This window comes from Micrasema longulum, unplaced genomic scaffold (genome assembly GCF_059751315.1).
Source record: "Micrasema longulum isolate JH-2025_06_02 unplaced genomic scaffold, ASM5975131v1 h1tg001334l, whole genome shotgun sequence".
Taxonomy (NCBI): domain Eukaryota; kingdom Metazoa; phylum Arthropoda; class Insecta; order Trichoptera; family Brachycentridae; genus Micrasema; species Micrasema longulum.
In genome coordinates, this window is record NW_028278520.1 from 167,668 (window position 1) to 190,273 (window position 22,606).

The 22,606-nt window shown below is 31.5% G+C and overlaps 1 protein-coding gene across 1 annotated transcript; it reads right to left on the reverse strand.

Annotated features, from left to right (window-relative positions):
* Positions 1-3,568: 3,568 nt before the first annotated feature.
* LOC148275847 (adenylate cyclase type 2-like) lies at positions 3,569-21,844 on the reverse strand. The gene is made up of 17 exons (XM_088235120.1): positions 21,806-21,844; positions 20,975-21,183; positions 20,070-20,284; positions 19,854-19,984; positions 19,135-19,193; positions 18,891-19,052; positions 17,640-17,817; positions 16,537-16,620; positions 15,483-15,596; positions 14,672-14,841; positions 11,691-11,862; positions 10,192-10,257; positions 9,208-9,357; positions 9,014-9,118; positions 7,582-7,699; positions 6,319-6,463; positions 3,569-4,691 (listed from the first exon to the last, which is right to left on the reverse strand). The coding sequence occupies exons 1-17, from the start codon at positions 21,842-21,844 to the stop codon at positions 4,583-4,585; spliced, it is 2,226 nt and encodes a 741-aa protein (XP_088091246.1). The 3' UTR covers positions 3,569-4,582.
* Positions 21,845-22,606: the final 762 nt, after the last annotated feature.

Genomic DNA, 22,606 nt, shown 5'->3' on the forward strand with positions numbered 1-22,606 from the left:
CAAGGAATATACTTAAATCTAAATCTATGTGTGTCCAAATGTTTGTAGACAAGTACTTTGGGGAGTAAATCAAGATTTATACGTATATATTACGACAGAATGGAGAACATTTTTCAGAAGGGAATAATAAAGGTCTAAGCATTTAGAGGGCTTATGACATGCTTTTTTTTTAAATATGTGTATACTTATGATTTACCTAAATATTTTAATTTTAGAGCTATTTACTGTTAGTCGTAAATGACCTTGTTAGAAGTTTACACACATGTCCACCCTCATTCCAATATAACACCCACTCACCCACCCTCTCACTCACTTACGCTCACACAAACACATTAGTATGTATTGTACGTGTATTTAATGTATTTCTGTGGATATCTGTCATTGGTTTTATTCTCTGTATATTTTATTTGTTTTATTTTTGTTACCTGTATTACTGTTGATATCCCCAATAAATAAATAAAATAAAAATAAAAAATTTAAAAAAAATAGAAAATGGGAAGCAAGTTGTAATCGAGTAAGATTCAAACCTCTGATCTGTGAGTCCGCAAAACTAACACGGAACCACGCCCTGTCTCGTTGACACAAAAATCAAAAGATGGAAGAATTGAATAAACATGAATGTTCAAACATAGATAGAATGGTCTTCTATAGGTAAATGGTAGCTTCTTTTTTGTTATTTAGCAATATATATGACAGCAACACACTCTTTTATATCATGGGGTAATTACTACAACTAGGTAACTTCAAAATCAGAATTTTTTAGTTAACTTCTATAAACATATAACATCACAAAAATCCAAATCATCATAATATTTTTTTAAAGCATCACGACCTGTCTATTTGTAGCATTTATGGAGGAGGATACAAAGACGTGTTTTTAATGGTTAACAAAAAATGCTGATTTTTTTGGCATTAATTACCCCTTGATATGATGGTAGTATATTTCTTTTACATAAAGTATTTGTCTCCCTCGTGGTAAAGTGACTAGAGAGTTTGCCTACCGCGTCTTAAGTTCAATTCCCATAAAACAAAAAAATATTTTCCCCTGTGATAATAGTTCATGATCCTTCATCTGGCACCTCACGCATAGGACATACTATTTTATCTTTATGTAATAAATCGCTGTATTTGATGTAAAAATGCAGTTCTCTAGGCATATTCCATGTTCCATAGTCAGCGTTATTTTACCTTCCATGGTCTGGCACCTAAAGCATAAATCTGATTTCCTTACCTTCATATAACAAATTATCAAGACACGCTGTATTCGGTGGAAAATTACATTGCCCTTTGCGCATTATGAAGTACGAAATAAAGGGGATTATAATGCATTTAGGTATTACGTAAATAATTTCAATTTTCATTTTAAAAAAACAATGTATTGTGTTGCATAATTTAATAGAATATAATGATTATAATATTTAGGCATTACTCAATATCACAACACAAAACAAACCGTTTGATTCAGTTTCAACTCGATCATTTAGTCTTTGACACACATTTAAAATTAAACTTAACAAATTAATTACATTTAAGACATTTATAAAGGTAATTACACATTTAGATTTGTTTATATTATGCTAATAAAATATCATATGAAGATAATTTTTTATATATTTCAAGTACTTAAGTAACAATAATAATGATAATTTCAATTTGAAAATACGAACACTTATTCCAAATTCATTTTGGTGTAACTCAATCACAGTAAGCTTATTAATCCTACATTAAGAACATTATGCGACATAAATACTTAACTTTTTCTATAAATACCATAAAATAGAAGACCCAACCATTTATTTATTAAAATCGTTTACTTAAAATCCGAGATTTGATTACAAACACGACAATACCATATAATTCTGTTAATTCTAGACACAATCAAAGTTCGCACATAAAGAACGAATGAACAGTGAAAGAACGGCTATAAAGATTTACGATGTGAATATTCATAGAAAACAAGAAAGACGGAGAAAGACGTGGCATGACTATATGCGACAAATATTTGAAAATGGACATGTCAAAAGTCAGAATATGATCTAGAAAACATGAGATATGTATTCAAAAGTAATGGTATATTTCCATCCTCTCTGCCTACGCTTACAACGAACCTACGTGATGATTTGTTTGTTTACTAAAATTTATAACAATTTCAATTTTCAATTTATCATTAATCTGATTATTTTTTTAAAAGAGATTTTGCTTCGTTAGTCATACTGTAATTATTTCAGTATTTGCTGATAGACCTATAAACTGTTTTTAATTTAGTAGGTATAATTATTCTATGGCTTAAAATTAACCAATTTCCCATTGCAAAAATCCATAAAAACTAGGCCTCGAAGAATAACAAATATTCTAAAAAGTCATATTATGTAATTATAAATAACACACTGTTATGTTTTTGGCATTCCTTTCCACATGAAATTTGTTGCATCAGTAATTCATTTATTTACCAATACATTTATGGAAATACACTAAATTAGGCCAGCTCAATTATTATTACTAAAGACGATGAACATTTCATTTATCTATTTTTACTTATTACATATAACACATATTTTTGTAAACTTAGTTTCAAAGTAGATAGTCAAAACTAAAATCTTTATTAGTTTATTTACATGGTAAGTAATTATAAAATAGATTCCATGGGAAATAAATACTTTAGGACTAATAAAATGCATTGAAAAATAAAGTTCAGATTTAAATATTTTTGGATAATTAAAATTATGTATTTTTCTTAAATCGCTAGTAATATTATATTATGTATGTGAATAATTTTTACTACAATAATAAAAATTATATATCTCTATACATCAATAAAACTTAAGTGAATTTTGAAATAGCTACGACAAATAGATAAATTTGGCATTATTTAGCAATCAAAGGAGCCGAAGAGATGTGTTAACATTTTGACCGGTTGATAATGCATAAGTTTTTTTTTCATAGTTTTGACTGGCAAAACTATTTTATTTCTTCTGCTTAAAAGGTATGTCTTTTAAAGTTTAGATTTCTTCTACAAAATACTGTAATATTTATATAGGTATACATACATATTTTATTAAACTGTAATGATATTATCAAAAAACAAGATACAGTGGAACCTCTATTTTCTTCAATCCCCATATTTTGTTAAATTTGATAATCGTCACATTTCGATTACAATCTTTTCACCATATATGTTAGTATTTTCCATATCTGTCGTCACTCCCAACCAAAACATAAATTTAATTCAATTTTTATTTTTTGAAACCATCACAGTCATAATAGTAAACAATACATACAAATTAACAACAAATAACAAGACCAATTACGGGTTTCACATAGGAACAAAAATATGTATTTAACGATAATGTGATTGACTACTTCAAAAAGTTTTATGGAGCAAACAAAAGCATGCAACATTGAACAAATTCCTTGCTACTGAACAGATCCCCCGATCAGAATAGGGAAATATCAGGTATAATTTTTACATTTTTAAAGTAAAAAGGAGCTATGAAATACCGTCCAGTAAAAAATAAATAAATTTTGACTACCTATTAATAGCATAAAAAATATATTCTTTAATTTGTAATTTTGAATTCCCGCAAAAACAGTCATTGCATTGACTACATCACGATTCATGTTCATTTTAAACTTTGTTCCAAACAATTTTTTTTTTTTTTGAACATTGTCACGAATCTTGACATCACAACTGCCAAACATGTCGCGTTTTTGTAGTGACATATTATTTTTAGATTTTATTTTTTGTGAAATGTAAAGATGAAAACATTTCTCCAGAATATCCATATTGATTTTGAAAACGCAATTAACTATTCTAAATCCATTTCATATATTTTATCAGTATTTGTAGTACGTGATATTTCCCTATTGGAATTACCTAACAGCTGTTTTGTTTTCATTGATAGCAAATCATGTTCTTAACATTAAGCTATCTCCTCTTCCACTCCTATCAGTATCTATATCTATTTAGTACAATAAAGTTAAGTTTTTAGGGTTTGAAAACAGATTAATTGAATTTTAGTTATTTTTTTATGGGAATGGTTGTTTCTATATGTTTATCATAATCTATGAAATGAATACAGGGATTTCACTGTATTATGAGTTTGATTTACAACATATTTACTCCATTTTAAACAGAGGATTCCCATTAGTATAGCTGAGTGATGAGATAAATACATATTAAAAAAAAAAGGAAATCACTAATATATCTGAGCTTAAAAAGTTTTTAGTACGTAAAGATAAAATAATTATATCCATTTTAATAATTGTATGTTATCTTGATAAAATTTGTGTATATGTGACTTAGTTTTTGCCATTTTTGTCAGTTGGATATTTTATAAAATTCAATTTTAAATTCAAGCAGTAGATGATAGGTCTTTACATACAGAATTTGACAAGAAACCAGTCAATGTAATTTTAAAATATCTAGTAATTTATTTTATCTTATATGTAAAGTAATTTATCTTATATGTATTTTTAAATGAATGAGATATTTCTCATCATTACATCCAGAGATTTTATGTTCTAGTATTCATATATAAGAACCATAAATATAATCAAAAGCTGCGCTATACTAAGTTAATGTTTATTTATCGTCGAATTGTGTTTTCACAAAATATGTGGTGAGTTTCCCCTTTCCTTTTACGTATGTAGGGCCGCGACATTCGCAGGCATATCCTGCATTCATAAGGATTCTGGAAAAATATTAAAATTAATAAATATATTGGAATGCACATTACTTCATCATCATAACGATATCCCAATATGCACTTGATAGCAGAGGCGGTTCCTTAGTTTGTGCATAAGTGCAGTGCACTGCCAAGTAAAAATATGTGCAAATAAAGGAGTAGTTTTATTGATGGTAAAAATATGTTATAGGTAGCTACAAAAAAACAGGGATTCGTTGCAATATTATACTCGTAAACATAGCAATATTCAATACTAGCGCCAAAAGATCGAGCGAGATCGACTCTAGCGGACGATTTTCACATATTGTCTACGCATGCGCAATCGTCCCTGTGCATGTTCTGTTTTGCACAATTCTTTACCCTGAATTTGTATGAAATATGTAATTTCTCCTAAAATCGTCATTTGAGGGAGATAGACAACGCTTCATACCGGTGAATCGTGCGTTAGAGGGAGAAGATAATATACATACTGCAGGCTTTCCAACGCATGCGCATATTTGAAGTTTAAAGTGCGTTTGCAATGTCACTTTGAACATGCGTAATGACATGATATTAGTACGAATTTAGTTGATTTAGTATTCTATAACGTGCGTATAATGTTAGGCGAATTTAGCGTTCCTGGTTCCGATGTGCGGGCTGTCATTTGTCATACTATTTCCCGTTTATCACGTCAGACCTGTCATATTGTTATAATATTATTGAACTTAATATACAAGTTACAAGTTGACAAAATGTAAAGCAATGCACTGCCAATGTTTTCGGTCAGGAGCCGCCAGTGCTTGATAGTCCATAAAACACTGCATTGATATCCAGAATGCAGTGTATCTCGATCATCTACAACACGTGTGAGCAATCTCCAGCCCGTGGGATATTTTGATGTAGACTGCGGAAATGTAGAGTTTTGATCATACCGAAATTCGTTCATAAACTCAAAACATGGAACGTCTGTGTAATTATTGAATTATTTTGTTTTTAATTATTTAAATACAGAGTGTGTCAGCATATGACTCGTTAAAAAATATTTTTGAGAACTTGAAGTTATTACAACCAAAAAACGAAAATTATTTTAATCTGTGCAATCCGGAAATTATGATTTTAGAGGAAATAAATTCACTCAGAACGTTGGAATAATTGCAATCCAGAGCGCGTCAATATGTGTGATGTAAAATAGGATTTTACTGGATTAAGAACTACTGGGACTAACTAGGAATGCAGTTATTAAAAAAAAAATATATTTCAATCCAGGGTGCATTATGTGTCTTTTCATTTTTGTTTAATAATGTAGTTTCTTTTTAAACGATGTTCACTAACAACTAGGATTAACGCATATTTGTATGTGTGGGTGGTTATTTTGATATTCTAGACCATGACTCTGAGGAAAATTGGTAATCTGTCCCAGGCTACAAAAAGGTGGCCTTTAAAAAAATCAATAAACACTGCAGTGGAAATTCACCTTCTCAGCTAATATTTCATGTTGACCTTGCCAGGAATCCAACCGGGGACCTCAAACGTGATTTTTAAAAAAGGTAGGTAAAACGCCAACCACTACACTACAAGGGAGACTTATCTGCACTCATTTTCAAAGAGTAAGATGAAAGAAAGAATGCAGGTAATGGTTTTCGTTTAATATTACCTTGCAGTATCTTCGGTGACTTGGATTCTTCCCATTGCACCACAAGAATCCATCCTAGAGGCTACATTCACTGTGTTACCCCAGATGTCATATTGGGGCTTCTGGGCCCCAACTACTCCGGCAATAACAGGACCATGGTTCAATCCTGGAAATCGTGATATCAAAAATAAAGCAAAGATGCAAAATATTCAGATAAACAACACAATATTTTCCTTTTGAACACAAAATTTCAGAAGAAAATAAATTAAAGTCAAATTGATTTTGCCACAATGCAATTGTAGTTTATACAATTTCTTAATATGTTTTGAACTAACTTAATAAGTCCATTTATAACTTTTAGTGGGTTACGTCACTTCTGCCTGGATTGCCTCAATTTAACTACCCGAGCATCTAATGCACCTTAGTAATTGTGCTGACTACTGGATTCTGAGTTTTGAGAATAGGTGTCTCAGAAGAATCTTGGGTGTGCAGTGGTTTGACTTTGTGAGGAATGAAGTAATAAGAGAACAGACGCAGCAAACTCCAGTGACAACTGTCATCAAGCGGAGGTGATACGGTTGGCTTGGCCATGTACTGCGGACGCCTCCTAAGAGTCTTAACCACGCTTGCCTACTTTACAAGGCATCAGGTTCTCGACGTCCTAAACGTCCACTGCTGACAGTTCATCGGCAGCTCATGTCAGAACTACGGGACGCAAACTTGACTTGCTAGAATACACAGGAGCTGGCAGCCGACTGAGATGCCTGAAAGATTTTTGTGGACACCATATGCTCCAACTAGGTAGCGGACATGGAATGATGATGATGAAATTTAATTATAAAGTTGTTTCTTCTGGGGTAATAGCTAGACGGAAACATGTGCAAGATTATTATTTTGTGTTTTATCTCACAGCATCAGCAGTGGTCACTCACCATCTAGATAAATTAAATTAAAAATCTGTATTATGTTCATCATCATCCCCTTTCCAAGGCACTGCATCAGTACACCAATCGCAGCGTATCTTGATCATTTCTGTTACATGAAGGTAAGATGACTATGAAATATTTTAGTGCAAAAACACCCTTTAAAATAAATATTGCATGTCAACCATGTAGGGAATCAAACCCGAGGCCTCTTGCATGGTAGGCTAACGCGCTGACCATTACACCACGAGGCCGATAAATTATGTTGCATATCATTAATTCTGATGAAATAGCATAGTTACAAGTTTGTGATACTCATTGTAGAAACAAAAATGGTCACTTAAAAACATAACACATTTACCTATCCTTAGTTTAAATCTTTGGAATGATTCCCTGTTGATCTGGTCAAGTATTGTCATGAGGGCAATGGCGAATTCAACCAGCACCACGATTATATGCTCCTGATTTCTATTTGCATCCTGAAAAATAATATTCAATGAAAAACATTGTTATATGAAATAATATTAATATTATTTTTGTTTTGAAAATTGAATGTCTAAAAAAATGTAATAGCTTTCAATAAAATTGTCACCTTTATATTCTTCAAGAGAAGCATGAAAAAATAGGATGGAAATATGAATACGTAATATTTACACATTTTTTTAATGAAAAGAGAAATATTTAAGTTTTTTTTTTTACCCAAATATTTCAATTTTTCAATAACTTGAACTAGAAAAATAGTCAATCTAACTAAATACATGTTTGTATAATATTTTAATTACAAAAATGTAGCTTTGAGTATGAAATAAATAAAAGTTATGCTTCTGTATGTATAAAATGGATCTGTGATACCAAAGTTTTTAACTGGGGTTTCCATTTTAAATTAATGAAATTATGAGGGTGACATCAAAATCATAACAAAATAATATTTGGCTGATATATATAGCACCATTTTTGTGAAAATCACCCCAAGGGGGCTTTATTACCATTGAAGGCTACAGGGATATAAAGGATAAATTTCAAAAATTAAAATTTTGAGATAAAACATTTTTAAGTTTGAAAGAACCTACTCCATGCAATGCTGTCTAAAATGGTTTACCTTAATATTAAAGTATCAGTTAATTTCCGGTATTTAACTGACATTCATCCTTTATACCCTGTGTGAATTTTTTCTCTTGTTCGAGTATCTTGGAAAATACATTCTTAGCGTCAATTTTTTTTAGATTAAAACACATAAAAATTGACATCCATCCTCTATATCCTGTACCCTTTAATTCTATAATTAAAGTTGCATTCTAACTAAACTACATAATATTAGATTTTCGGATTTTAGAATTGATGGTATGTTTGGGCTGCACCTGAGTTCGACAAGTTTCCCACTGCCTGAATCAAATGCTGACCTAAGAGTAGATTTTCTTTGACATGTATTTTCCCTAATACAGAGATCCGATAGATATCTTGGAGCCATTTAGCGAGCATGGCCGTACCGTGTACATCTCAAATTATTTATGCATAAAGGAGTATGGATGTAGATTCTACGGCGTCGCTTGTAAAAATTCTTCAATTCTACAGATGATTGATGTAAATATTTTAAAGAAAAAAGATTTTTTTATTTTTAACCAAACTTATTTGAACACTTTTTTCACTTAAAAACTCACTCTCTTGGAGGTTAAGTCCACAGATTCAGTGGGCGGTATGTGGTGAGCAAGCTTTAAAAATATTTACACTACTTTTTAAAAGTATTTTTACATATTTAAAAAAAAATATTTATTCATCATTCAAATGGTACTTACTCCAGCCTGGTCCTCTTTCCCTGGTCGGAGCCCTGAAGCTAGCATATATGTACTGCCAATAGTTTTGATTTTCTCTATGCAACTAAACTTCGGCTTCAGCAATAACTACAAAAATAAAACAAAGCCAAAATGATGATGTTCTACCGAGCGAAAAAGCGGAGTATTTATATTTAAAGTGGTGTATAAAAATTTACCTTGTCGAAGTCACATATGATCTCGTTTAGCAACCTCAGACATTCGAGTCCTTGCTTGTTGACATCATTTTCGTCGTAAAATTCTTTATAGTTAGGAATGGAGGCAAACATCACTGCGATGCATGAATATCTCTCGTGGTATAACTCTTGCTAAACAAGTTTTAAAGAAAACATGCATCAAATAAACATGACAGCAATAAATACTTATTTATATTAAATTTGGTTTTGAAACTATAATGTACCTACCTCACTAGGAGAACCTGTATCGAGGCAGGAATTTCGATACATTTATTAACCTAAATCAGTATTTGAATACTCAATACATCTCTTGGGATATCATGTTTTACGCTATCTGGTTTATTAGATTGACAATTCACATAAATCTATGTGTAATACGTACTATAAGTGCGCGTTGATCCCTGTTTTGAGAATGGAGTAGTGGTTACGTAGCTTAAAGTATAAAAAACTAAACAAATGTAAATGTCTCACTTACTCTTGACTTTAAGCATTAAGAAAGGTGAGATAAAGTTATTGCACCACAGAATGTAAAAGGAAAACATAACTTTCATAAAAAAAGTTTATCTAGTCTATATCTAAGGAAATCCATTTTAAAAACAGTTTTCTATTTTGTTTCCTTGAGTTTTCGAGGCAGTAATTATAAATTAAAATCACTGTTACATATTTATGGAAATTTCAACTTAACCAAATATATGTAGGTACATAAAATATTTATTATAACAAGTATCATGAAATATACAGTACATAATTTGTTTTAAAAACAGATTTTGTTGTTGCAAATAGATATCAATTTATTATAAAATAATACACTAATATTATTTTTAAGTACCTTTTAGAAACGATTAAAAAAAAATATTCTTAAATTATTTGTTACTCCTGAATTAGTTAATTAAATAATAGTGAAGAGAAATCCATCTTTTGCTGATTGAAAACAATAACAAATAAAAGTAATGAGTAAAGTTATACCTGACTGGCTTTGGTGATAAGGAAATGTTCAGCGACGTGAGCAGGTAGAATGTTCTCCAAAAGAATCTAGAAAAAAATAAACAGATACAGCATAAATTATGCTATATGCAGTGTTATTTTCTTTTAATTGGAGCTTTTACTAATTGACTATTTTTACAGAAATATTTGCAGTCTTATGAAAATATTTAGTGTTTGAAACAATTTTCCGTTAATCACTTGTCACTTCCATATTCCCTTCTCAAAAATGTTTTTTGTCTTTGTTGCAATAAATTTAAACCATGTTAGAAAATGGGAAACAAGTTGCGGTAGAGTGGAATTCGAACCATGGACCTCCTTATTTAAAGTCCACAACTCTACCACGGGATCACAACCTTCCTTAAATTACATAATACAGTGGAATCCGGATAAAGTTATCAATCAGTTTTTTTTATCATAATCATTCAGTTTCAAAACCATTTACATATGTATATAAAAATAATTCACGTATTTTATTGTGATCAAACTTCGCTTATTATTATCATTTATAATAATTTACATGGATATAAAAAATGTATGTTTCATTTATACACACATTCCTTTCCTTTTAACATCGGTGACCCGGTAACAATCTGATAGTTCAGATAAAGATAAGAGATCCACATAACAGTGATCATTATAATTTCCCTTTCTGCAGCCAGTGATGCATAGGGGGCAACAATTTCAGAGTATTTTGATTGTCTGTTACATGAAGGAAGAGTGACCAGTCTTACGCTTCAGATGGACTGTGAATATCTAGAAAGTGAAATATTGCCGTGTTTAAAAAAACATATTTGTTGACCCTGGCAGGAATTTAACCCAGAACATCGAAGATGACTGAGGAACACTCGACCATTACACTACGAGGCGGACATGTCTCCGCCTGATTTCCTTTTTCAGGATTTTTACCTGAGAGTAGAAATGAACATCCACTAATAAACTTAAATGTTTTAGTTAATGTGAAAATATTGAAAATAGTTTTGGCTGAGTAACAAAAATATATATTCCGTGTCCAGGTACATAAAGAATACAGTTTTGTATGAGAAATAGAACCAGAATTCTAAATGAGTGTTTTCGACTCGATGACTGCTTTCAGATAAAAAAAATCTGAATAAGATAATCGAGTAAAGATAAGTCCGCCTTATTATGAAGTGATTGACGCATTCACCTACCATTCTTGATTTCTGGGAGGGTGGGCGTAAAATATTGATTTTGAAGGTAGTTTAAATTGCAATATTTCTTTGTTCCTGGACTAAAGTTACCGTTTCAAAATGAAGAGATACCTGTACAGGGTGCCTGAAATTCCTTAGATGACCCAATTAAAAATGCCTATCTCAGAACAATGCCGGCCGCAAGCCGAAAAGGGAAATGATAATTTTGATGATAAGAGTGCGCTTCAAACCTTGTTCCTTCTGATCCGGAGTCTGCAGCACTACTCTTTGGACCACAATCTATTTTTACACCTCATGGTAAGTTTTCCATACCTTATTAATTCCTCTCATAGTCTCAACTTCCTCTTGTTCCACTTTGAGCTTTGCCTTCCATAAGAAATCGGTGCGGGAAGTAAACTCTATCTGGCGGTCCAGTATGTGAAGCAGTACCACAACTACGCCCAGCATCAACGCGGCCTTTACACCAAAAGGAAGAGCGCTAAACCTGAAGCGACAAAGGAATCCATTTTAATTTTAGACAGCAAAACAACTGAAAAATAACTACACATTCTAAGAATTAATTCATTAGAATTCTTGGAATCGTCATAGTCATTATTGAAAATAGTAAATGAATTAATCGAAAAATTAAGTGAACTTTCATCGTCTAATATTGAAGAACAGTGCATCATCACATTAAAGGTAGGTTGATTCCCGTGCGCCTTTCCTTTAAGTAAATATTTCCAACATTACACTAAATTAAATGATATTCATTTTTTTGCTAATTATAGTCTGCTTATCGTTAACATAACGATTCAAGCTGAAGTTAAAAGTACTTATCTATCAATCACCTTAACTTGTCCTTTTCAATTATAATTCATTTATTTTTTTATACATTTTTATTACAATAATTTATGTGAATATATATTTATAATAAACATATTTATTTATTTATATGTATTTTTATTTTATTCTTTTGATTAGTGACTCAAAACATAATTTGTATCACCATGTTATATACAAACATGTATTTATAAATGTTGTATTATATATAACATTGAATTATTTAATAACATTTCGATGGCACAAGAGAAGTTGTCTCTTTTTTAGTGTGGTATTTCGTTTAGTTTGTTTCCATTAATTTGTACTTTTAGCCTTGTACATTTTTATTCATATTTTTAAAATGTGTTTTTTTATAAAACATTTCCAATAAATAATAATAAAAAAATAATTTCGAAAATCACATTGTTAGATGAATAGTCTCATAATCTATGTACAATATCTTTTAACATTTAAATGTTACTTTTACAATCTTTTTATTTCTTCTACCTTTATCATAATGTATTTTTCATTATTTATTACAACATGATACATTTATTTACTGGGTACACAGATACAGCTTATAGTGACACAACCAAGAACAACTCAAGCCTGACTCGCTAGAAAAACTGTATTGAATCAAGACACTAAACTTGTAATGCATTCATGAGCATACATATACACGAACATACACACATACATTCACATATATATTCACATATGCATATTATATTTATACATATTACATTTATATATTGCGGGGTAATTACTCCAACTAGATAACTTCAAAATCGGCATTTGTAAGTTACCCACTAGCAACATTTTTTTTATCCTCCTCGATGAATGGTACAGAAACAAGTCATGCATTCAAATCATCATATCGACACCTGAGTTCTAGAGGACAATAAATCGATTTTTTACAGTTTGGAGATGCAAAAAAGTTTAAAAAGGGTTTGTTAAAGCTAGATAGATTGTAATCTAATAACACTTAACATATTGAAAGTAATCATGAAATACAGAATAGATAAATGCCTATATTGTGAAAAAAACATAAAAAAGACAATATCTCTGAACTAGGTTTTTGTAAATGTTGTCCTCTTGAACTCGAGTATCGATATGATCTTAATGAATCATGACTTGCTTATTTGTAGCATTCATGGAGGAACATAAAAGAATCTGTTTTTAGTGGGTAACTCACAAATGCTGATTTTAAAGTTACCTAGTTGTAGTAATTACCCCACGATATATCTTGGGTATACTGGCAAAAAATGTTAACTCGAAAATATGCAAATTTGACTTAATGATGCAGTTTTGTAAAGTTTTTAATGCTCTACAAACTGGCAAAATACACTAAGTCATATTAAATTTCCTATATCTGTAGTTTTATAAATAAATTTCATGTTAAGTCGTATACCGGGTATTTTTTTCAGGCTAAAAGCTTTAAATAACTTAATATTTACTTAATATAAAATTAAGAAACAGAAAAATTAAAAACATGTTCTTAAATGAGCACTTAACATCTTATTATATTTAAATAAGATATAAAAGAGTGAAATTGGAACAAAACTTTAATGCTTGAATTCTCAAAAGATGGATTTGAGAGTTAAAGTTTTTTGCCATTATACCCACGATATTATATTACATTTTATACATACATATAGTTAGGCATCTCCATATTACTTTCACCAGTTATTCCACATTCTATCACAGTAATCCATTCCTATTTGAACAAATAAATGACTTAAACCAGATTTGAATTTTGGAAAGGATTCAGATTTATTTATCGCCTGATCCAGTAAGTGGAAGATCCTTGAGCCTACGACTGAGAAATGCCTCTTAGCCAAAGTTTTTCTACTTCTTGGCATGCAACAATTTACGATGGAGGAATATCTTGTTATTATTTTTCAATGTATTCTTTATTTATTAATGCTATCTGAAATATAGGTTTAAAGTTTTATGTGAAATAAATAAATACATAGTTTTGGTAATGTATCCAAAATAAAACACGTTTATTGGATTTTAATTCTACTTCATTTTTCAAAATATAAAAGAGGGTATATTGTGACGCGTTTCATCCTCTTAGGACATTTTTAAAACTAACCTTTTGTATATTTCAAAAAATAAATTAGAATTAAAATCTAATAAATATGTTTTATTTTGGATACATTACCAAATTTAATATGGAATTCTACCAATTGTCTGCATACACAATAAATAAATAAAAAGGTATTGATTGATTTGGTGTTTATTTTGTAAATTTCCATATTTAAACTTATAATATAAGAAATCAAACACTGATTTGTAATACATATTATAAGTTTAAATAAAAAGGCACTTGTCTTTTATTGTATTTATTTCCTGGTTTACGGTGTTTATCCAACTTGTTTATTGTTATTATTTAAGCTTATATTGTTAAATATATTATCTATTGTCGTTCGATTTATTAAGTGTACTGCACTACATATATTTTATTTAGAAATTATAAAAATATTACTTACTCGTCCTCAGCACCATGAACATCTTGATACTTCTCGAAGATTTCTACCATACTGAACAAGGTGACGTGGAATACCAGAGAACAGGTCATCAGGAATAGCTTGAGAAGGAATCCAACCCTGAGGAATACGGATATGGCTGCCAGGGTAAGAGCTGAACTGTATAAGTAACTCTGAAAATTAATATGTACAAAAAAGAGAGTTAAACAAAAATGTATAATTAAATAGACATGTTACAAGTGCGAAGTTGTTGCTTCCCTGTCTTAATTTTCAAACTGACTTTTGTCGTGATCAAACGTTGCAATATGCAGAAAAATAGCATTGTATGTAATGAGAAAATTCTTCAATTATACTGCAATTATTGAATAAGCAAAAAATTACTATAGTAATGGTATTGTTATTTTTTCTGAGTGAAGTCGGATAAATTAATGTTCTACAAAGGTTTAAAGTATATATGTATATTTTGAATCACCTGAAAACAAGAAATTTCGCACCCTATAGAACAAATAGCACATGTTATGTTATTGCGCCATACTTGTACGCAACGTTTGAAGCGCATGATGTGTGATGTCAAAGCGACGTGACACCAACTGCAAGCCATCTTATATGTGCTCGTTTTAAAACCCGAAAATTATAAATGAAAACATGTTTTTCATGTTATGAAATTTAAAAGTTATAACATAAGAATAATATATTTTCAGCGTTACCGTCACCCAATTTTCGAAAATACCCTTTTGTGAAGAGCAAAACAGATTTATTCTTTAAAAGATATATTTTTTAACTACATTTTTAAAGCTCATTTTGAAACACTCACCGGAACAGATTCAATCAAAGTTCGTTCTTCTAAGTCCATGGGTTTTTTGGCCATCATATCGGGTACATAACTCACGTTGGAATACACTTCCATCGGTTCTGTCTCCAAATTCACCTGGAATTTGATGGTGTTTTTTTACATGTCTATATTTTTCTAGTATAATGAAACTTTCATAAAAACATGTTTTTTATAGCAATGTTTTGAGCTTGTTCAAATTTTTGTAGACAAGGACTGAATTTCACTTCTTAAGCAGTTGTTAAAATTAACATATCAAAACTGAGATAAAGAACAAAAATTTGGTAAATGTTAATTAAACCAGACAAATGTTAATTAGTCCTAAAAGTATAAAATGCCTGGCATAAATTAGTCAGATGAATTTCACCCACATCAATAAAAGGTTTAAGCTCTTTAACAGATGTAAGAATTATTAAAGAAATTAATATTGCTGCGCTGGACGAATCATTTATAAATTTCCATTTTCATCTTTAGCACGAAAGTTTTTCCCAAACCCAATTCCCTCCATTTTACAGATGTTCCACTTCATCATCGTTGTTCAGCCTCAGCGGTGGTATATTTGGTTTACAACCGTCTTTGTCATGCTCCACGCACATCGCTTCAATTTCAGCAATGAGTCATACAGTGTCCAGATTCTCAAACATCTTCCGCTGTTCCATTATCTCTTGCTTGCATTTAGTGTAAATCTGAAGAAACTTTTGCCTGCTGGTTAGATCTAAGTTCTCATTTCTGAACGGAATATCCAACAGTATCATCTCGTGCTTGCAATTGATGGGGTCCTTGATGTCGTATGATTAGTAATGAACGATGCACGGCTGATTGCGTTCATTGTAACACTATTGATTCTTTCGAGTCAAACACTATTTCCCGGCAGTAGTGTTTGACTCTTCGCAATATATGTCATCTTCATTTTATTTTAAGCGTTAGTTATGGTCAAATACAAAGGCTCTATTTAAGGCAACACTTATATGCTTGAGTTTATATTATAGAAATAATTAATGATTGCATACAGTAGGTACAAAGATATACAGTAACTCACCAAATTAATAACTGCACAAGATGATATTAGAAGTACAGAAACAAAAAATACAGCAAGCCTTAGACACCTGCTGCCAGAAACTACCTGCAACATAGATTATAGTTTGTTTTTTTAAATCGGATAACAAAAAAAAAAGTAAAGAAAATGCTATTTACAAATTGGTTTAAATAGAAAATGAATGCCATCAAATAAAACCTGTTGTGTAACTCAATGAGTTTTGTTCTTTTTGTCTGTGCTAAGCGGATAAAGAAGGCCTTACCACAATTTAGTTATAATAGTGAGTTATTTACAACTTATTTACAATACATAAATGACACCACAACTTTAAATATTAGGATAATAAAATGAAAAGAGTTCTTTTTAAAAATGAAAACAAGAAACCTGGAAGAGTGTTTTGGAACGGTGACTATTTTTAGATAAAAATCCATGAAAGAAATAGAAGATGAAAGGCGAGTTTCTGGCGCCTCCAAACCAGAACTATCTAGCTAAGAAAAGGTAACCCCGACAGAACAATCCACCAGATAAAGCAACGGGAAACCACTCTGGTCATATTTTCCCAGGAATAGCGTAACGCAAGGCTGAGATGCTTTGGCTGCAGTGATCGCCAACGTCGGGGGAACCTGACAAGGTACCGCAAGAAGAAGGAGGAAAAAAATAGATCGAAATAAGTCCACCTTTTGATTGATGTGTGCACCTGTGACACTTAAGGTTCCGGTTTTGATTCCTGACAAGTTTGACATGAAATGTTGATTTGAAAGGTGGCTTCACACTGCAATATTTTATTGTTCCTGGATTGACACCTAAATACTGATCATTTTGTCCTTTAAGTTACAGATGATCACAATTGCACTGTATTCAACGCATTCCCTCTGCACCACTGTGCGAAATAAGGTTATGATAATGATGATGATTTAATATTGACAGACGTTTCAACAGAGATTATTTTAAGAGTATTTTCTTTTTCAGGATTTTTATCACAGCAATCATCGAGTTAAAATAATTTGTTTAGTGTTCGGGTTCTATTTTTCACACAGAATGGTATTTATACTGTTTTAAGTTTCCACTGGTGATTATGTAAATAAAATAAAATAAACAGCTTATACCTGTCCTGGTTTTGAGCAATGATCAGAGTAATCATTTCTGGTGATGTGCTGGCCATCGTTACCCTGTTGCAAGTCTTCCCTGCTATCTTCTATGGGACCACCATCCAACCAACAAAGGTAAAGAAACAAGGAGAGGGTCACGAATGTTGGGCCAAATGATGCGTAGAATACAATCCCCCTGCAAAAAATCTCACAAATGAGATTATTTGAACCGAAACCGAGGTTTTTTTTGAGAAGAGAACATAGGAATCTAGGAATTTACAGAGTTTCTGATTGGCTGTAGATATTTTCAGTAGGCAAAATAATCCAATAAACTCTCATAAACATCAATAAAGAGTTCAGTTCATTTGATTTACAAAAACCAACAAATGGAAGCAATAATATGGATGGACAAAAAGTGATCCTTTGAACCAGCCAATAGGGACATATCACGTTTTTTTTTAATTACATTTTTTAAGAAATAAGGGTCTATGAATTTTTAATTTGTAATTTTAATTCCCGCAAAACTGGTCATTGCATTAGGCACGCCTCTAATATGTCACAATTCATGTTAATTTTTAACTTTGTTCCTAACTGTTAAAACTTTTATCGAACATAGTCACGAATCTTGACGTCACAATTATCAATGCCAAACATGTGGCGTTTTTCTAGTGACATATTTTTTTATAATATCTTTTTTAAAGTTATGTATAAAAACATTTCTCCGCGATATCTATATTGATTTTGAAAATACAATTAATTATTCTAAACCCATTTTTATTGGTATTCGTAGTATGTGATATTTCTGTTACGTATACGTTACTATGTGTTTCAGCTACCATTGCAAGAGTTATCTTCAGGGTAAACTTTAAATGACTCCTGCAATGGTAGCCGAACAGTCGGAACTAATCCAACTTACACAGGATCACCCAAAAAAGATACATATTGATAACGGCGACCGTGAAAACCTACACACCTATTCAGATTTTAGAATGCTTTTGGGAAAGAAAAATACTGTCAATAGGAATAAGTTTTGTTATGTGTTATTACACATTTATTAAAGTGGAATTGCCTCTATTAATTCAAAGCAGTACGTTAGTTTGCAGCCTGCAGAGTTTAATAACCATGCAAAATGTTGTAAATCTCTATAAGATCACTTTTACTTTTCAGTTTTCTTCTTTAATCTAATTTATTTAACTTTTTCTATGTAATTGCCAAGGGTGTAAGGACACAAACACATATGTTTAGTGATTCTTGCTTTTTTTGGATTACCTTGGAATGGTGAGTAGTTGTATAATGCATAAAGCAATAAATAATGTAGCAGCACAAGCTACATAACAGCGGAATTGTCCATCGGGTTGGCTTCTATACTGATGCTCGTGTGCTCTATGTCGGAACCATAATACAACTGGATTCAGTTCATCTGAATTAAACCTATAAAAACAATTAAAACTCGTTAAATCATTTTCATTTTATGTGATCAATATGCCAGAAACGACTTTCAATTAAAAATTACCTGCAATCCCAACAGGTGTGACTATTGGGTAAGAGATTGGACTCAATCATTGCTATACTCTGGAAATAAAAAGAGAATTTTGTTGAATATATTTAGGTACAACCAAAGAAAAACGAATAAGTTATACATCCATAAAAAGAAATTCGTAGATTCTGAAAAATCATTCTCATCTGCATTTTAATAAAAATCGGCAATTTGATTTTTTAGTAAATGACGTCGACTTTGACAGCTGACTTTTATAATTTATATACTGTTAATACTAAACTTACAGCTCGAATAAAATGTACACATTACATTTTCACAATCATTGTAAACTTTGTTGGACTTAAAATATACAAGATAACAAGACGATTCTGTAACTTGTTAGAGACAAATAAAAATTGCGTGCATAGAATTATTATTCTTAATTCTATGGTCGCGGGATTGAAACTTAATTTCGTCCCGCCAGAAATGCAATATATTTGACAATCTGACCGAACGGATTATTTTATAACTAACAAAAAAGATAAAACAGATTCCTTCATTTTAGTAAATATTTTTTTTTTAACTATGTTCTCATCTACCTTTCTCTTCGGTAGATGGCAGCACCATTATGAGTAATTTATTATTATTTATATTTTCAATGGCTAAAGCTACGAGGTAAAGATTTTTTTATTGACAATGAAAATATATTATCAACTTAAAACAGAAACAAATGTAATTAGGTATTTATTTTGTACCGTAATTCCAATATTCTTCGCCAGGGTAGAGTCTGTAATATTAGCAAATGGTTTATCTGCACCCCAACATTCAACATATTTCGTCATTTTGCTGGATGGTCGCGATCTACTGGGTGCTCCGCCCGGTGTGGCTGCAAGGAAAGAGAAGAACGTATCTATTTATAAACATGCTTACATAATAATAATCAGACACAATGTTTTGAGTTAATTTATTACCCATTCCCATGACTGGACTGACGGGAATTATGGATCCACTTCTGCTTTTGATTTTTATGCTACCAGTTGGGATTCCTTCGCCTCCAATGGTAGCCGCAACAGTCTGAAGAACCGCTGCTTGAATCGGTGGCAGGTTATTATTCTCCAGCACACTTCTGAGCGCCTGGTCGGGAGATGCGTCAGAACCTGCACCCTGCACTCCCGAAACCTGCAGACTATTAAAAAAACAGAATGCTTTCTTAAATATTTTTTTCCTAATATACAAATATAAATAAGCTTATTCATTTCTTTGGGTTTATTTACACCGAACGGGCAATTTTACACCAGGGTGCAGGGCTACGATTTTAAATATTGCCTACCCCCAGAGAGTGATTAATTTGGTAATTTTTGTTTTTTGCATGCGTTTACGCTTTGATTCGTAAATGGCCACACTGATGATTCAACATAAAATAAAATTAAATATTAACACGTGAAATCAAATATAATGATTTTCATTTTGATCATTACGACTTTAAGAATGACTTATTTAAAACAAAAACATTAAATTCTGTTGAATTGACCAAACCGTATTAGCTTTTTTCGTTTTTTAAACAGTTTTATACATCATTTGACGTTTAATCATCAATGTGGCCATATGTGAAGCAAAAAACATTCGCATGCAAAAAATAAAAATCCCCAAATATCTGTCTTCTTTATCACCGCTATAAGATCCATAATAGCACCCCAGGGCTGCTATTCTGAACGCTCTCGCGGCCGTAGAGAATGCTTTTATAGAGCGTATTTAGTACGTAAAAGAAAGTAAGTATGTACGTTGAACTGCAAAAATCAAAGGGTTTTTTTCCGAATCTCGCCTGAATCCTACGGGTTTCTGCGTTTCAGGAGAAGTCAAAAGAAGCTAATTTTACCTATTGGTGTTCTGAAGATTGTTCATGCTGACGGGCTGAGCATTGCTGGCGGCGCTCAGACCGTTGCTAGACGTTCCTGGAGAAACTCCGGTCGATCCTACCGGAGATATTTCTGTGGCAACCATAGCACTCACAATGCTGGCTTTGCGCTCGTTCAAAAAGGATGAAGTGACCGCCAGCTTACCGTTTTCAATCCCCCCGCCGTACCTCTGAAAAGTAATTAAATAATAATAAATTGCTTTCCTGGTACTTGAATCAATATTTCTTGTTTAGTTACACCACTATGAGACTATGATGTTATAAAGCATTTTTACTAATAGTAAAGTACGTATTACCTATCAATGTCTTCAGAGTTTTAAAAATTGAATTTAATTACCTAATATATGCGTGATGTGCTTCCTATCAATGGTACATTCGAGTAGGTACTTATGCTTATTTATGCCGATTTACGTTGTTAGCAATAAAATACCCATTCGGATTTTTAAGTACGGTAAAATATTTTTTTATAAAATAATATTGGTATAGTCCAGCAGCACTGTGGTGCTAATGAACAATTATGATTAAAAAATAAAATGCCTATAATTCCTATATACATACAAAATGGATTGCATTGAAAAATAAAATAAAACAATCAATTTTGACAAAAACGCCACAATTGATAAACTTTTTCCAGCATAATATTGTTGGTGCAACTGGCTTTTAGTTGACTGTGCTAAAATCAAAATAATGTGTTATAATTATAAACGAGATTCAACGTAAGATGTTTGAGCTCATTGTAGGTGAAGCGAACTAATTAATATTTTAACCCTTCTGTGTAGTCAATACACGTACAAAATGAAGAATATTTAATCTGAAAAATGGAACATTCATAGCTAGTTGTTTTAATCAACTATATTTGGAGTTAAAAGTGATAATAATTTAAATATCATCTGAGACTTTTTAAATTTTCCGTAATCAACATACCTTAGCCTTGCTGAAATATTAAATTATCTTCGCATGGCCAATGCCACTAGGTTTCATTTTTTCTTTCCAAATTTTATACAATTCCATGCGGTTCGTTTAAACGTGAAAAAATCACTGTGATACAGGACGCAGGTTGACGCAGCTAATAAAGTGATTATTTGCAGTACAAAGGTTTAATAAAGCTTCTTAATATAATTTAGGAACATCTTCGTATGCTGCGAGTTTTGTAGCTCCATGTAAAAATCATAGACTTATTATTTTTCCTAACTTCTTTGATCCGATGTTTATTTATTTCGCTACATGGATAAAGAAAAATAAAACATAATTGAATTTGACGTCAACATATGCCTTAAAAAGTTGCCTTACTTTTATGATCTACATAAATACTTAAAAATTCTATATCGGAGCGGTAACCAAAGCTACTAAATGCGTCGTCGAAAATTTATACTTGGACATATTATCACGCGCTGTCCTCGTGATATTTATACTAAATTAATACAACATAATAATATGGTGCCCTGGTTATCTGTAAACATCTTGTAGAGAACTGATTTTTAATATTAATATAAACGTTTTTGGACTGCAGGGAAGCTAGCTCCGGAAAATTGATCACTGCGACTGTGGCAAACAAAGCAGGAAAGCGGCGCACGGCGCCACTCCTGCGTTCCC

Excerpts from the sequence above, each read along its gene's own strand:
- LOC148275847 (XM_088235120.1), bottom strand. The coding sequence starts at position 21,844 with ATGAATGTTCCATTTTTCAGATTAAATATTCTTCATTTT. Across the intron at positions 9,119-9,207 it reads TCATATGTGACTTCGACAAG|TTATTGCTGAAGCCGAAGTT; the intron begins GTAAATTTTTAT and ends TTATTTTTGTAG. Across the intron at positions 6,464-7,581 it reads AAGATTTAAACTAAGGATAG|GATTGAACCATGGTCCTGTT; the intron begins GTAAATGTGTTA and ends CACGATTTCCAG.